Here is a 15,223-nt window from a genome sequence, read left to right as displayed (position 1 = left end):
GACCAGAAAAAGCTATTTTAATTTTCTGTTAAACATTCTTCCAAAAGCATTATTTTATCCCATATCTCACTGAATTGTAAGAAATAACATTATTAGAAAAACTAGGAAAAAAGATAAATCGTGATAATTAAACATATGAAAAATGCAAATTATAACAAAGGACTAAGAACTTTATACATTTAAATATGAGATTATAATTTGAAAACTGTGCATCTCAAAGCAAAATTTATTGTTCAATTATTCTTAATGATAGTGTTTTATGACTAATACACTGATTTTTCAAGACGGAAACCCATTTAAAAATATTTTTATTTTAAAAATAAGCCTGTTTTCAAGCTCTGATCATATTTCTTTTATTTTGATTTGGGAAGAAAATACTGTTTCTGATGGCATGAAATGCAAAATTTTTAGATTTTTTTAATCTCACTAATTTTAAGAACTATTAATGAGAAATCGATTAAGGACATTAAGTGCACAACACTAATTACTGGTCAGCTATTGGTATTGTGTTTCTTAGTTCTCTCAAGGAAAACTCTTAAATTGAATCTTCAGCAGAATAATCCCCAAATATACTCTGTAAGCAAAACAAAGATTTTTTGTTTACGTAGGCTTTAGGATTTGACTGTTCCTAATTTTATTCTGAAACTCAATTTTACCCAGACCATAATTACTGTATTAACTTTGTAATGCACAATTGTATGCAATTCAGCAAAGCAGTAGTATACCAACAGGCTCTATTCACCCAGAGCCTAGGAAAAATAGGATCGGTCACACCCATTTAAAAACAAATCTATTCCACACTATTTGCCAATGTGTAGTCTTAGTCTAAATTCTGACAATGAAATAGATGGATATAAATCTATATATCTCATCTTGGTTTTCAAAAGTAGTCAAAGGGAGTTCTTCAGAGCTTAGCTTTGCCTGGCTGAAGCTGAAGATTTTGCAACTTCATAGCCAGACCCATGTTGCCAGTGATTTTCAATTTGCCTTGAAAGAAGGCCTGTGAAGAAGAAAGAAAATTCATTACTTGGTGTATTTTTAAGATTGCTCATGTTTCTACACTATCTAGCTCTGAGATCATTTATTTATCCAGGTCACATGACTTTCTCTAAAATATGAAACTTGGCTTTCTGGAATAAATTTGGAACCAGTCTTGAAAAGGAAGAATTTGTAAAGACCACGCAGAGCGGCAGAAAGGAGCAGCTTTCCCAAATGCCTTCTCATAGAAATTGAACCTGTTTTTACCTGTCCTCCTCAAAGTGGGTTCATACTAAACAGATTTTGTTTTAAAATATTCCATGTAGGTAGGAAATATGAACTGAAATTTTTAGCAGGCTGCTGGGAGAAAAAGCATATGCAAAAAAACACAGAAACTCTTGGGATTCAATCCAATGTGAATGAATGTGGATGAAATGCCACCAACGATAAAGGAGTTATCCCTACAGAGGACACAGAGCCTGCTGAGACTGAGGTGCTTGTGTTACTCTTTGGCTCAATAAGAAGAATCAAACCAATCTGAAATGCAGAGCCACAATTTGTTCCATTTAACAACTGCCTAGGATTAGATCACATGATGTTTACTGAATTTACCATGTAACAAAATCCCAGGAAAACTTAAAAGAAACAGCAAAATTGGGAACATAGCATAATTTCTCTGCCATGATCTCAGTATTTTAACTGAATGCTTAAAATAAGGAAGGGCTAGATGAAAAACAAGTTTTGATAGTCCTAGCTTTTTTTTTTTTTTGAGATGGAGTCTCACCTGTCCACCCAGTCTGGAATGTAGCAGCACTATCTTGGCTCACACTGCAACCTCCACTTCCCCGGTTCAAGCAATTCTCCTGCCTCAGCCTCCCGAGTAGCTGAGACTATAAGTGTGCACCACCACACCCGGCTAATTTTTGTAATTTTTAGTAGAAACAGGGTTTCGCCTTATTGGACAGGCTGGTCTCGAACTCTTGACTTTGTGATCGCCCGCCTCAGCCTCCCAAAGTGCTGGGCTTATAAGCATGAGCCACTGCACCCAGCCAGTCCTACCTTTTTAACAGTATATTAAGAAGTTGGGAGCTCTTCTACATTGTCTATGGGGATGTAAGGAGCTCTGTTTTTTCTGTACCTCCTGGTAAGAGTGACTAATTCCTTTTTTTTCCCCTCCTCTGTCTGGACAAACTAAATATTTCCTTTCTATATGGCACAAAGCCTTCTGTCTGATGACTTAAAAGGTCAGGTGTCTCAGAACACAATATATTTAACATATGTCATTTAACAATATGGACCAGTAGTACAGGAGACACTCACAACCTTTCCCCTTTCTAGGTTAAAAAAGAAAATCACTTTTTATTTACTAACAATAGAGAAAACATGAATCTTCACCCTTTAGAGAGTCCAATTATTATTGCACTTTAAAGATTATTTTAATCTGGCCTCTAGGTGTTCTTCATTGATGCTTTCTGCTGGAGCCAAACACTGAAATTAGAATTTCCACTGCATTTAACGATTTCCAGTCAAATCCTCTGGAAATCCTCTGAGCATAAGGGAAGTCCATTAGCACATTAATAGAAAGGTCTGCCATTTTTATCTTTAATTCCTTTGGGTGTTAACAGGTGCTGAAGGAAAATAAGCTGACACCTTGCCCTCCAAAATGGGCAGTACAAAGATAAATTGAGAGAATGAAGGCAGCTGATGTGTGAAGTCTGAACACCCTGCCAAAGCTGTGCATGGCATGTGCAGTGGGTGGGAAGGAGGATGACAGCCAGCTCCTATACTGGTGGCCTCTGTTCTGTCCAGATTTCTAGAGCGGGCTCAGTGGAAATGTCAGTGCCAATGGTGTGTACTCAGCTGAAATATCATAGATGCAAATCTCTCACTTGTCATGGCATCAACTAAAATATGCTTGACTACTTAGAAAAAGCATTTTTAAAAAGCAAGTGGGAGTGAGAGTTAGTTGTTTTATCCAATCTTGCGAATTACCAGAGAACCACAGGAATAAGACCTAAAACAAACCAGACTGAGACAACAAAAAAAATTAAGTTACATTGGAAAGAAACATCTTAGTTTCTTTTTTGTTAATGGAAAGCTCAGTATATCAAGTTGACAGAAAGCTCACTCTATCAAGTCCATTCAACACTGCAGCCGAAGATGCTTTCAGACACTCACAATCTAATGGGGAAGAGAGAGGCACATTACGACTAACACAACACAACAGGCACTAAGCTGGCAGTCCGGTAAGTGGCTCAGTGACTGGTTACAGCTCCCCAGCAACTTGGAAAGAGGTCCTTGGAGATAACATCAGAGCTAATTTTGAAAGACATTTGTCAGATAAGGACAGGCCAGGCAAAAAGAAGAGCATGGGCAAATAAATAGAATGTAAACGGTCATGCCTTTGTTCATGCCACCATTCCCTTTTCCTGGAACACTCCTACTTTCCACCTGGGCACTAAGCTCAAGAGCTGCTTCCTCTGTGGGGTTCTTCCTGATGGCCCAGAGAGATATGACTGCTCCTGCCTCCATTCTCCCCGATCACAAGCCAGATGTGACACCTTGGATCTCTGGCTGCAACTTACTCTTTTATAGATCTGTGGATGCCCTGAGCATGGGAACTACTTCTTACTCATCTGGGAACTTCCAGCACACAAGACAGTGTCTGGCACATAGCTGGCTCCATAGACGTCTGTCATTTGTTTGGGGAACACTGAGTTTTGTAAGTCTGACCACTTTGCACTTTAGAGTCTGAGTCAGGAGATGGGGTAGAAAGGGCTGAAAGACCTACCTACTAGCAGGATATAAGCTCCATCATACTTACCGACTGAGGATTCATTTTACCAGTCATTAAAGCCAGTAAGTCTGAGTCAGCCATTGTGATTGTGCAGTCAGCCTTCTTATCTAAAGCAAATACACAGGAGAAGGAAGGAGAAAAGGAGTTGTTCAGTTTCACATATACATTTTTGTCAAGAGCCAATGACTGCAACAGAATTCCACCCAGCACTGAGGCAGTGTGGGGAAATGGCCACTCACATGTACTTCTATGACAGCCTATAAAAATGTGACATAAACCACAAGCAATCCTGATATTTAACAAGGAAGACCTGACCAAATAAATTATGGTATATTCAAATAATGAGGTACAATACAAGCCATAAGAAATGATATGGATCTGGATTTACTGACATGAAAAAATGTTCATGTTACATTATTCATGATATTGTTATATAAGCCAGTTACAAAATAAACTGTATGATGCCATTTTTGCTTAAAAACAGAAGTCAACCATATAAATACAGAAAAACATCTGTAAACTTAAGACACCAATATGTTACTAATAGTAACTGTGCCAGGCTCTAAAGTGACCCTCCTGGTGTACCTCCCCTTCCCTCCAGTGTGAGCAGGACCTGTGACTTGCTTCTAGCTAACAGAATATGGCAAAGATAATGAGATGTCACTCTTGTGATTTTGTTACATTAAATGATTCCACCTTGCTAGCAGACTCATTCTTGCTCTCCTGCTGGCTCTGAATGAGCTCACTGTTATGCTGTGGACTTCCTATGGAGAGGGCCACGTGGCAGGGAACTGGCCGTTAGGAGCTGAGGGCCAGCTCTGGCCTATAGCCAGTAAAATAGGAAAGCTATCATTCCCATGGCCACAGGGAAATGAATTATGCCAGCAACCTGATGAGAGCACAGCCCTGACCAATACCTTGACTGTAGCCTTGTGTGACTCTAAGCAGAGGACCCAGCTAAGCTGTCCTCAAGCCTACTTATCTATGGAAACTGTGGGCTAATAAATGTGTGCATTGTTTTCAGCCAGTACTAGAAAATGAATACAGTTATTTAGATCAAGGGTTAACAAACTTCCTGTAAAGGATCAGACACTAAATATTTTAGGCTTTGAAGGTCAGTAGGTCTCTATCACAGCTACTCAACTCTGCCCTTGTAGTGCAAAAGCAGCCATAGATAATATAAACAAATGCTGTATTCCAATACAATTATTTTCAACAGGTGGCAGATAGAGGGAGGAGAAGATATTTGCAATTCATATATCTCTGACAAAGAACTTGTATCCAGACTATATGAAGAACTCCTTTCTAAGGTACAGTGGATTAGGGGGGAAAACAAGAACTTTTACTGCTCAATTAGAAAAGTTATGATCCGGTATAAAAATGGGCAAATGACGCATATAGGCATTATATAAAAGAAGATCTCCAAATGGTCAAGAAACACATGAAACAGTGCTTCACTTCATTAATCATCAGAAAATTCACATTAAAATCATGATGCGTGCCACATAGCTACTAGAACAAATGGCTGAAATTAAAAACAAACAAAAAAGGACAATACCCAGTGTTAGTGAGGATGTGGAACAAATGAAAGGTCAACATAATACCAGAAAGACTGTAAAATGGTACAGCCACTTTCAGAAAACAGTCTGTAAGTTTCACATAAAGCTAAACATATATATACTATATAAACTAGCAATCTTATTCCTAGGTATTTACCAAAGAAAAATGAAAACTTATGTCCACACAAAAACCTGTACATGAATCCTTATAGTGGCTCTATTCATAATTGCCAAAAGCTGGAAAAAACCCAAATGTGCATCAACTGGTGGAGGGGTAACCATCCAGCAGCAAAAAAGAACAAAGTGCTCAGATGATACATGCAACACCATGAATAAATTTCAGTGAAAGAAGCAGGCTCAAAAAGCTACACACTGTATAATTTCATGTGTATGACTTCCTAGGGAAAGCAAAACTACAGGGAAGAGAAATCAAACTACTGGCTGCTTGGGCCCGAGGGGGCTGATTGACTATAGAGGGTCATGAGGATACTTTCTGGGGTGATGGAAAAAAACGGTCTGTCTATATTTTGATTTCCAGTGATAGTTACACAACTGTATCCATTTGTCTAAATTCACAGAATTATACATCTAAAAAGGGTTGATTTTATTGTTTATAAATTGTACATCAATTAACCTGATTAAAAAAAACCTAGGCCAGGCATGGTGGCTCATGCCTGTAATCCCAGCATTTTGGGAGGCCAAGGCAGGCAGATCATGAGGTCAAGAGATCAAGACCAGAATGGCCAACATGGTGAAATCCCATCCCTACCCAAGTAGCTGGGCATGGTGGCACACACCTGTAGTCCCAGCTACTTGGGAGGCTGAGGCAGAGAATCCTTGAATCCGGGAGATAGAGGTTGCAGTGCACCACTGCACTCCAGCCCGGTGACAGAGCAAGACTCTGTCTCAAAAAAAAAAAAAAAAAAAAACCTGTCAAGTACCAAGTGCTGTCAAAAATGCAGAGGAACTAAAACTCTCATATAATGCGGAAGGAAATGTAAAATAGTACATCCACACCAAAAACCTGTTTGGCTATACTGTACTTTATCACCTAGCCCTGGGTACATGTCTAATGGAAATAAGTACAATGGAAACGTACACTAAAAGACATCTATAAGAATATTCATGGCCAGGCACACTGGCTCACACCTGTAATCACAGCACTTTGGGAGGCCAAGGCAGGCTGATCATGAGGTCAGGAGATTGAGATCATCCTGACCAACTTGGTGAAATCCCATCTCTGCTAAAAATACAAGAATTAGCTGGGCGTGCTGGCGTGTGCCTGTAATCCCAGCTACTTGAGAGGCTGAGGCAGGAGAATTGCTTGAACCAGGGAGTCAGCGGTTGCAGTGAGCCGAGATTGCGCCGCTGCACTCCAGCCTGGCGACAGAGCGAGACTCCGTCTCAAAGAAAAAAAAAATTCATAACTGTATTCGTAAGGCCCCCAAATTGAAACAATGCAACAATATGTCAAATGCACAAAGAATAAATTCTGGGGTATTTGCATAGTGAAAACAGACTACTGCCACATGAAACCATATGAATGAATCTTATGCTGCTGACAAACGCCAGACCTATAAAAGAGTAAATATCATTGTTCTATGGTTCTATTTGTATGAATTTCCAAAATACATAAAATCAAGCTATGGTGATAGGATTCAAAATGGTGGTTTATTCTGGGAGTGAATAGTGAAGGAGGGAGGCAAGAGGGAGGCTCCTGGAGTGCTCGCAACGTTCTGTGTCTTGACCTTGGAGGTGTATTCATTTGTAAACATTCACCAGGTGGTACACTCCAGAATTACGCCCTTTACTACAGGCTAGACTTCAATAAAAATTTTACAAAACACAAAACAAAACAAAAAAACAGGTGGTGGGCAAGATTTGGTCTGCAGGGCATAATCTGCCAACTCCTAACCTAGACAGTAGAATTTTGGTAGGGTAGTTCGTTTTATTTCTCTATCTTTTCTAATTTTTTTACATCAAGTGTATGCAATTTTAATAATACAAAAATTTTTAAATATTAATTTTATTATCAAACTAAAACAGTGGAAAAAAGACTGGACAACAAAGACTAACATCTCATTGCTAAATCAGCCATCTCTACCTTGTCCAAATGAGAGGTTTCAAGTGCAAAAGGAAAAATTCACCAAGAAATCAACATTTTCAGCAGTCAACATTTTAGGCAATCAATTAATATAACAATAGGATTCTAACAGTTGGCTCCTCCTCTCATTAAGAATTAGCTCAAATTAAAATTGGCCTCTCCCTGAAATTAAGTCACATTTATTCACAGTGCACTTACCTGAAACTACTCTACTTATATGTGTATGTGTTTCTTTTCTGTCTGTATTTGTCCAACAGAATGAAAACCTCAAGGGGGCAAGGGGGCAGAACCCTTGTCAGTGTCATTCACTGCTACATCCACAGGCCCTTGAAGAGTACTTGACACATAGGAAATCAATAAACACTTGTTGAATAGGTGAATAGATTATGTGAAGTTCAAAAGATGACCAAATGATGGCACAACAGGTAATCAGATGATCTCTGCCTTAATAATTGGAATAAACTATTAAAGCATAGTATGCCTATATTATTAAATAACTGAAACAAGATAGAAAAAAAAGTTTTTATTATGTATTTTACAACTCAGGGATTGCCCCTAAAAAGACTGAGATTCAATGGTCATCCTAACTTAGAGGCTAACAAAATTTTCTCTTAATACTGGAAAATAGGTCTAAATCCTTAAAAAAATAAACAAATTTACAGCCTAGAAAATCCGGTTCTATTGCAGATATATAAAATCAAAGAGCATGAGGGAAAAAACAAACTGAGATAGTTGGACCTGGTCCTAAAAGTCCAAGAAAGGACTCTTGGTCATTGAAAGGGGGCTTCAGGAAGTAAAATCTGTTTCTGCTGCTGCTGTAATATCAGCGTTTATTGAGCTCTCACCATGCTGAACAATTCAACATACCTGGTCTCACCTGATCTTTATAACAATCCTATGAGGGTCAGAGGGGTCAAATAACTTGCCCAAGATCACATAGCTAGTAAGTAGCTGAGCTACATCTGAATTCAGATTCCTGTTGCCAAAGCTCATACTCCCAATTCTTATGCTCTACTGCTTCCTTTTGTTGTAGGAAGAATGTAAACATTCAACAGCTCAGTTTTAACTGCACCTTCACCAGTTCATCAGCATTTGATGAATCCCAGATGGTTTCCCAGTTTCCAAAGTCCTTTTGAGGGGCTTACACAAACCTGTATATCCAAGCAAAATTAGTGTTTAACATATGGTCTGGGGAGGAAGCAGTGATTTACTGAGCACTTACTATGCTAGGTGCTCTAACTTCCTTATCTCATTTAATCCCCACAATAGTTCTATGGATAGAAAATAGTCTCATCATATTCTAGATAACTTTTTTTTTCTAATCTGTAGACTCAGGGAAGGTATATACCCTCTAAGATCTAGATATGAACCCAGGTTTGGGTGCTTCCAAAAGGCTATGCTCTTTCTGGTATACTTTGGGGATAGGTGACCTTGAAGCCTTCTGTATCGTGCTGCCCGTAAGGGGATAGGGTTGAGAACTCAAAGTGCTGAAGGAGCAAATAAAGAAATGAAGGAATAATATGTTATGTTATATTAATCAAAGTTGGATTCCTGGAGATATGCTACATGAGTTGCTTCAAAGGAGATGAGGGAAATGCAGAACTCATGGAGAAGATACTAAAAGGTACCCAAGCAGCAAAAAGACACGATGGAAAATGTACAAAATCTAAGAATCCATAATAAAATCATCTCGATAATCATTACCAAGCTCTTACAAAATACATTTAAGTAAATCTTACTTTGTTAACAATAAACAAACCCCCTAACATTATGTACATGCCGAATGAAGTAGCAATTCTCCTTAAGATGCCAGTTCAAACTAGGACAGGTTATTAATGCTTTAATGTAGCTAATGTCTAACAAACAGCCATTTGTTGGTTGGTGTAAAAGGAGCTGGCAATTTCCAGTGGTGGCTTTTCTTGGTTAAGTCTGTATTTCAACACCACTCTTTGCTGCCAACGAGTGTCAGTTTCAGCAGAAATTATCCTGTGCCAGGGTAAGATCCCTTAGGGTCTGGGGTACAGCACCTAATGTGGGAAGAACATGACAAGAACCTATCTTGAGGGAACTCAGCTTTTCCAAAATCATTCAACAGCTTTCCATCAGCATATTATCTCTTTGATGACAAACCAACAATCAACCAACAACAACAAAGTAGAAAGAAAAGGAGAAATTTTTTAAAAACAACCTTAATAGACATTCGGGTGGACTAGGAACACAAACTGAAGCCCTACAACCTGTCGCCCGTTTGCGCTCTCGCGGAGGCACAGGCTGCTCGAGGACCACCCTGATCCAAAAACTAAGAGGTAGGTGGTCGCCCAGTCATCTGGTTACTGACACTGGGAAGCATCAGCTGACTGTCCGCAGTTCCTTGGGCAACTGGTGTGTGAGATGGAACGGATGTCGAAGGACAAACGGGATGTCTACTACCGCCTGGCCAAGGAGAATGGCTGGCGTGCCCACAGCGCCTTCAAACTGCTACAACTGGACAAGGAATTCCATCTCTTTCAAGGCGTGACACGGGCAGTTGACCTGTGCGCAGCCCCGGGCAGCTGGAGCCAGGTGCTGAGCCAGAAGATTGGGAGCCAAGGGTCCAGCCACGTGGTGGCTGTGGACCTGCAGGCTATGGCTCCACTACCAGGTGTAGTACAGACCCAGGGCGACATCACTCAGCTGTCCACTGCCAAGGAGATCATCCAGCACTTTAAGGGCTGCCCTGCGGACCTAGTGGTGTGTAACGGGGCTCCTGATGTAACCGGCCTCCGTGATGTTGACGAGTATATGCAGGCCCAGCTCCTCCTAGCTGCTCTGAACATCGCTACACATGTCCTGAAGCCAGGGGGCTGCTTTGTGGCCAAGATATTCCGAGGCCGGGATGTGACACTCCTCTACAGCCAGCTGCGGGTCTTCTTCTCCAGCGTGCTGTGTGCGAAGCCCAGGAGCAGCCGGAACTCCAGCATCGAGGCCTTCACTGTCTGTCAGGGCTATGACCCTCCCGAAGGCTTCATGCCGGACCTGAGCAAACCCCTGCTGGACCGCTCTTACGACTCAGATTTCAACCAGCTGGATGGTCCCACCCACATCATTGTGCCTTTTGTGACCTGTGGGGACCTGAGCTCCTATGACTCGGACCGCAGTTACCCACTGGATCTAGAGGACGGCTCAGAGTACAAGTATACTCCACCTACACAGCCCCCCATCTCACCACCATACCAGGAGGCCTGCATGTTGAAGAAGAAGGGGCAGCTGGCCAAGGAGATCTGCCCCCAGGACTGCCCCATCAGCAGAGTGGACACATTTCCCCAGCCCCTAGCCGCCCCTCAGTGCCACACCCTGCTGGCCCCTGAGGTCTGGAAATGTGACTCTGAGCCTGCATTGACCCCTTCCCCGTTTGCCTCTTTCTGACCCAAACCTCATGGTTTCTGGGGCCAAAATTCTCTTTCCTGCCTCGCAATAGCTATAAAAAATTGGTAAAACCAAGTATAATGAATGGAAAAATTTCACCAAAAAAAAAAACAACCTTAATATCAGTATAGGCATATCTAAATATACAAGTAACCATTAACCTTCAGTCATTTTAGTTCTTTCTATTTCTAAAAGCTGGAATTCAGATAAATCCCTTAGCTTTTCTTGTACCCCACCTTAGAGTGGCAGCTCACATAAGGCAGTTATGGCCATTTTTTTACCCATTCATTTTAGAAGGAAAAAAAGGGACTCTGTGTAATTCAGGAACCTTCCACAACAAAGCCATGCTGCCCACACCAGATGGATGCCCTAACTACTGCTCAATTTTTCTTTCATTCATCTCTCATCAGTCCCTTATTCAACAGTGCATATAACAGTGCTCTTAACTTTTTCTCTGGACTCCAAGCTCTATACTCTATTTCAGGAGCTTGCCAACCTCCTCTCCTCTCAAAATACCCCTGAATATTTAACTACCCTTTCAGAGAAAGAAGTTTCCATCCATCCCCTCTTACTAGATGTAACCTTGCTTCCACCTGTGCTCCCAATGTCATCCTTTCCTGCAGGACCTCCCTCAAAAATGTGTCAGTAACAAAATTTCACCACCCTTGACAGACGTGCTTCTTCTACACAATTCCCAGGTCCCATTACCTTCACCTCCAGTATGGCTGGCATCTACTCTCACAACACTCACTTCTCTCACTGCCTACACTCAGAGGATGCCTACACTGGCTATCTGCTCACTTAGACAGTGGAAACTCACTTAGACAGTGGAAACATCTATCCTCCTGTGGCTCTCTCTGCCTCTGATCTCGCCCCTTTCAATTCATCAGGTCTAATGCACCAGCTTCATCCTCTAAAATACAGCTCTGACTTCACTTTTCTATATAAGAAGCTTTAATGTATATTAACTAAAAAGCTTTGGTATACTGGTTCTATACCAAATGACTTTCAAAGTTCCTATCACGGCATTGCAAGCCCTCCAAAAAGCTGGTCCCAATCCACCATGTTTCTAAATTACCCTAGGCTCTCTCCAACAAGAGAAGCATAACAGCACAGTACAGCTATCACTTACTGAATGCTTACTTGGTGCCATCCATTCATTCTGTTTTCCATTTTTAAATTACTCATTTTTGAAGGCCTACCGTGTGTCAGGTACATTCTAAGCACTGGGAATGCAGCAGTGTATCTCAGACAAAAAGCTCTGTCTTCTCAGAACTTGTAATTCAAGTAAGAGAGATGGACAGTAAGAAAGTAAGTAAAATATTACATGGTATATCAGATGGTAATAAATGCTTTGGAGAAAAATAAGACAGAAAATGGCAATAGGGAATGGCAATGGGTGTAAGATTTTAAAAGGGTGGCTAGGGAGGGGCTCACTGCAAAGGTGACCTGTGAACAAGGATCCAAAGGAAATGAAGGAATAAGCCACAAGGATATCTGGGAGAAGATAATTCCAGACAGGAAACAGAGAGTAGAAAGCCCCCAACCAAGGGCATCCGACATTCATACAACAGCAAGGAAGCCAGTGTTACTGGAGCCAAGTAAGTAAGGACATAGTAAGACAGTGAAAGTTCAGTTTCTCATTTTTGAGATACCTATTAGGTGTCCAAGTAAACTTGTCAGTTAAGCAGCTGGACATACACCTTGTAGTTCAGTGGCTGGGTCCATGCTAAAGACAAAGTCATCAGTGTAGAAACTGTTTTAAAGCATGGGACTAGATAAGATCCCCAAGGAATTAAGCAAATAGAACTGAGCCTTGGAACACTCCAATGTTTAGAAATTTGAAGACAGAAAGAAACCAGAAAGAGAGGCCAGTAGGTAGGAGGAGGAGCAGCCAGTAGGTAAGGAAAACGTGTAAGTGTAATAACACAAGGGCTGGGAATTAACCACTGAATTTAGCAATGTGGTGGTCACTGGTGACCTTAACAGGAACAGTCTGGGGATAGCGATGAGAACAAAAGCTGACTAAAGTGGGTTCAAGAAAGATTTGAATGAAAATAACTGGCAGTAGTGAGTATAGACAGATCTTCCAAGGCCACTAGCCATGCACTGGACCATGTGCCTTATAGGTTAATTAAGAGAGAATTCCCTTAATCTTCGTACCAACCTTAAGAAAGGTGCCATTTATTATTAAGCCCATTTACAGAAGGGAAAACCCAGTCTCAGAAAAGTTAAATAACTTGTTCAAGGTCAGAATATGTGAATGGCATGGACGGACTCCAACCCAAGTTTGCATAATTCCAAAGACTAACACTGGCAACTCTGTGATGGAGCCTCTAAATCCTTTGGAGGAGGTGACTTTGACCTGTTCCTGTTCCCTGGAATCCACTTGTTCTTTAACATTAAAAGCCAGGCCTTTTTGGGAACAGCAAAGCAGACTCCCATTTTCCCAGCTGACAGCCTTCGTAAACTTGTCAGTGCTCCTAGAAATGAAGTCATTCCCAAACTAACCTGAGTTGGGAAGCACTGATCCTTTGCCATTCTTCACATCCACCACCCAGGTGGCCTCTTTACCCCCAGGGCCATCTTTCACCTTGAAGGCAAAAATACCACCAATTTTCTTCACAAACTGTTCCCCTTCCTGGAAAGAAAAATAACACTGGGAGTTACATTAAGTCCATTTCTCTGGCTTTCTCCTCAAGCAAATTAATGTTTAAATAGATACATGATATGATCATCTGGGACAGGGAGCAGTCCCCAAGGTCTCTTATGATCTTTTACCCAGAAAAGTCTGAAAGGCAACCAGGCAACAACTCCCACATCTGCCAAGTCTTTTATTAAAAATTGTTTTTTAAGCCAGGCATGGTGGCTTATGCCAATAATCTCAGCACTTTGGGAGACAGAAGTGTGAGGATCACTTGAGCCCAAGAGTTGGAGACCAGCCTGGGCAACATAGTGAGACCTGCTCTCTACTAAAAATAAAAAAAAATAGCTAGGCACGGTGGTGCATGCCTGCGGTCCCACCTACTCAGGAGGCTGAGATGGGAGGATCACTTGAGCCCAGGAGTTCAAGGTTATGGTGAGCTATGATCATGCCACTGCACTCCAGCCGGGGCAAGACCTTGTCTCAAAAAAACCAAAAAGGGCTTTTTAGATAAAACTGGTAGAAGGGAAAGAGGGATGGGGCAGCATTTTCTGCCAAAATAGCCCTCATATGTTTCAATAATTTGGGAAAGATTCACTCTGGTCTCACTAAATGTAGAGATGACCAACCTGCCCTTCACGTGTGCACACGCACATGTGTAACATACATATAAGCATATAAAGGATGTGTGTGTGTGTGTGTATATATATATATATATATATATATATATATGAGAACATATAAATTATATATTTTTTGAGACAGGGTCTCACTCTGTCACCCAAGCTGGAGTGCAGTGGCACAATCAGGGCTCACTGCAGCGTTGATCTATAGTGCTCAAGCAATCCTTATACCTCAGCCTCCCTCAAGTAGCTGGGACTATAGGCATGCGCCACCACAACTGGCTTAGTGTGTGTGTGTGTGTGTGTGTGTGTGTGTGTGTGTTGTGTGTGTAGACAGGATCTCCCTATGTTGCCCAGGCTGGTCTCAAACTCCTGGGCTCAAGTGATCCTCCTGCCTCAGCCTCCCAAAGTGCTGGGATACAAGGGTTAGCCACCACGCCTAGCCTTTCATGTATTTTTGGTTCCTCGCAATCAGAACTGAAAGACAAGTGGTTCTGAAATCAAGGCCTTTTGTTATTGTTGTTGTTCTTCAACCCATTTTCTCTATCGGCATAAAGAATTATATGAGTAATATACCATCCACCACTTGCTTTTGGATATTGGGAAAAGAAGCTGGCCTAAATACAGAAAAAAAAAAAAACTTAGACCTATGTCTCTGCAAAGGGTTTCCCTTCTCCTTCCCTTCCTCTTCTTTTTCCATCCTTCATTCCCAGTCTTTCCTCACTGAAGCATTTATTGAGCCAAACACTCTTATAGGCACCAAGGATATAGAAATAGGAGTCAGAAAAGTAAATAACGACAATACATTATGATCACTATGACAATACACTGGATCAAGGGAAACACAGGGGACTGCAGGAGCACAGAGGAACAGCTAAGCCAGCTGGCAGGGTGAATAATGAAAGGATGACAACAACCTCACACACCTTGTTTAAAAAAAACAAAAACAACATAATTTTATTAAAAAAATTTTTTAGAGAAGGAACATTTATTTCACTATGGAAAAATTAGAAAATATAATAAGCAAGAGGAAGAAAATATAAATCATTCATATATATATATTTTTTGAGACCAAGTCTTACTCTGTCACCCAGGCTGGAGTGCAGTGGTGCC

General features: G+C 41.1%; 2 protein-coding genes across 3 annotated transcripts in view; one reads left to right on the top strand and one right to left on the bottom strand.

The window, feature by feature from the left end:
- SCP2 (sterol carrier protein 2) overlaps positions 1 to 15,223 on the bottom strand; it is a 122,182-nt gene continuing 106,959 nt past the window's right edge. The window contains exons 14-16 of one of the 2 annotated variants that reach the window (XM_012434620.2): positions 13,355 to 13,484; positions 3,803 to 3,882; positions 1 to 1,000 (exon numbers count right to left, since the gene is read on the bottom strand). In XM_012434620.2, the coding sequence (XP_012290043.2) occupies positions 905 to 1,000; positions 3,803 to 3,882; positions 13,355 to 13,484 (306 nt within the window). In that variant the 3' untranslated portion in view covers positions 1 to 904. The remainder of the gene's footprint in view (positions 1,001 to 3,802; positions 3,883 to 13,354; positions 13,485 to 15,223) is intronic. The other variant, XM_012434622.2, reaches the window with a different exon arrangement.
- LOC135273399 (tRNA (cytidine(32)/guanosine(34)-2'-O)-methyltransferase-like) lies at positions 9,688 to 10,904 on the top strand. The gene has a single exon (XM_064372364.1). It carries the CDS (start codon positions 9,830 to 9,832, stop codon positions 10,841 to 10,843), a length of 1,014 nt encoding a protein of 337 aa, XP_064228434.1. The 5' UTR covers positions 9,688 to 9,829; the 3' UTR covers positions 10,844 to 10,904.

The sequence above is a fragment of the Aotus nancymaae genome, unplaced genomic scaffold (genome assembly GCF_030222135.1).
Source record: "Aotus nancymaae isolate 86718 unplaced genomic scaffold, 86718_ANA_hifiasm-v0.15.2.pri h1tg000007l, whole genome shotgun sequence".
In the NCBI taxonomy this organism is placed as follows: Eukaryota; Metazoa; Chordata; class Mammalia; order Primates; family Aotidae; genus Aotus; species Aotus nancymaae.
Note: the sequence above shows the minus strand (reverse complement) of the source record. Positions and strands in the feature narration are given on the sequence as shown.

What these genes read in the sequence shown, in the direction of transcription:
- LOC135273399 (XM_064372364.1), top strand. Translation starts at nt 9,830, where the DNA reads ATGGAACGGATGTCGAAGGACAAACGGGATGTCTACTACCGCCTGGCC.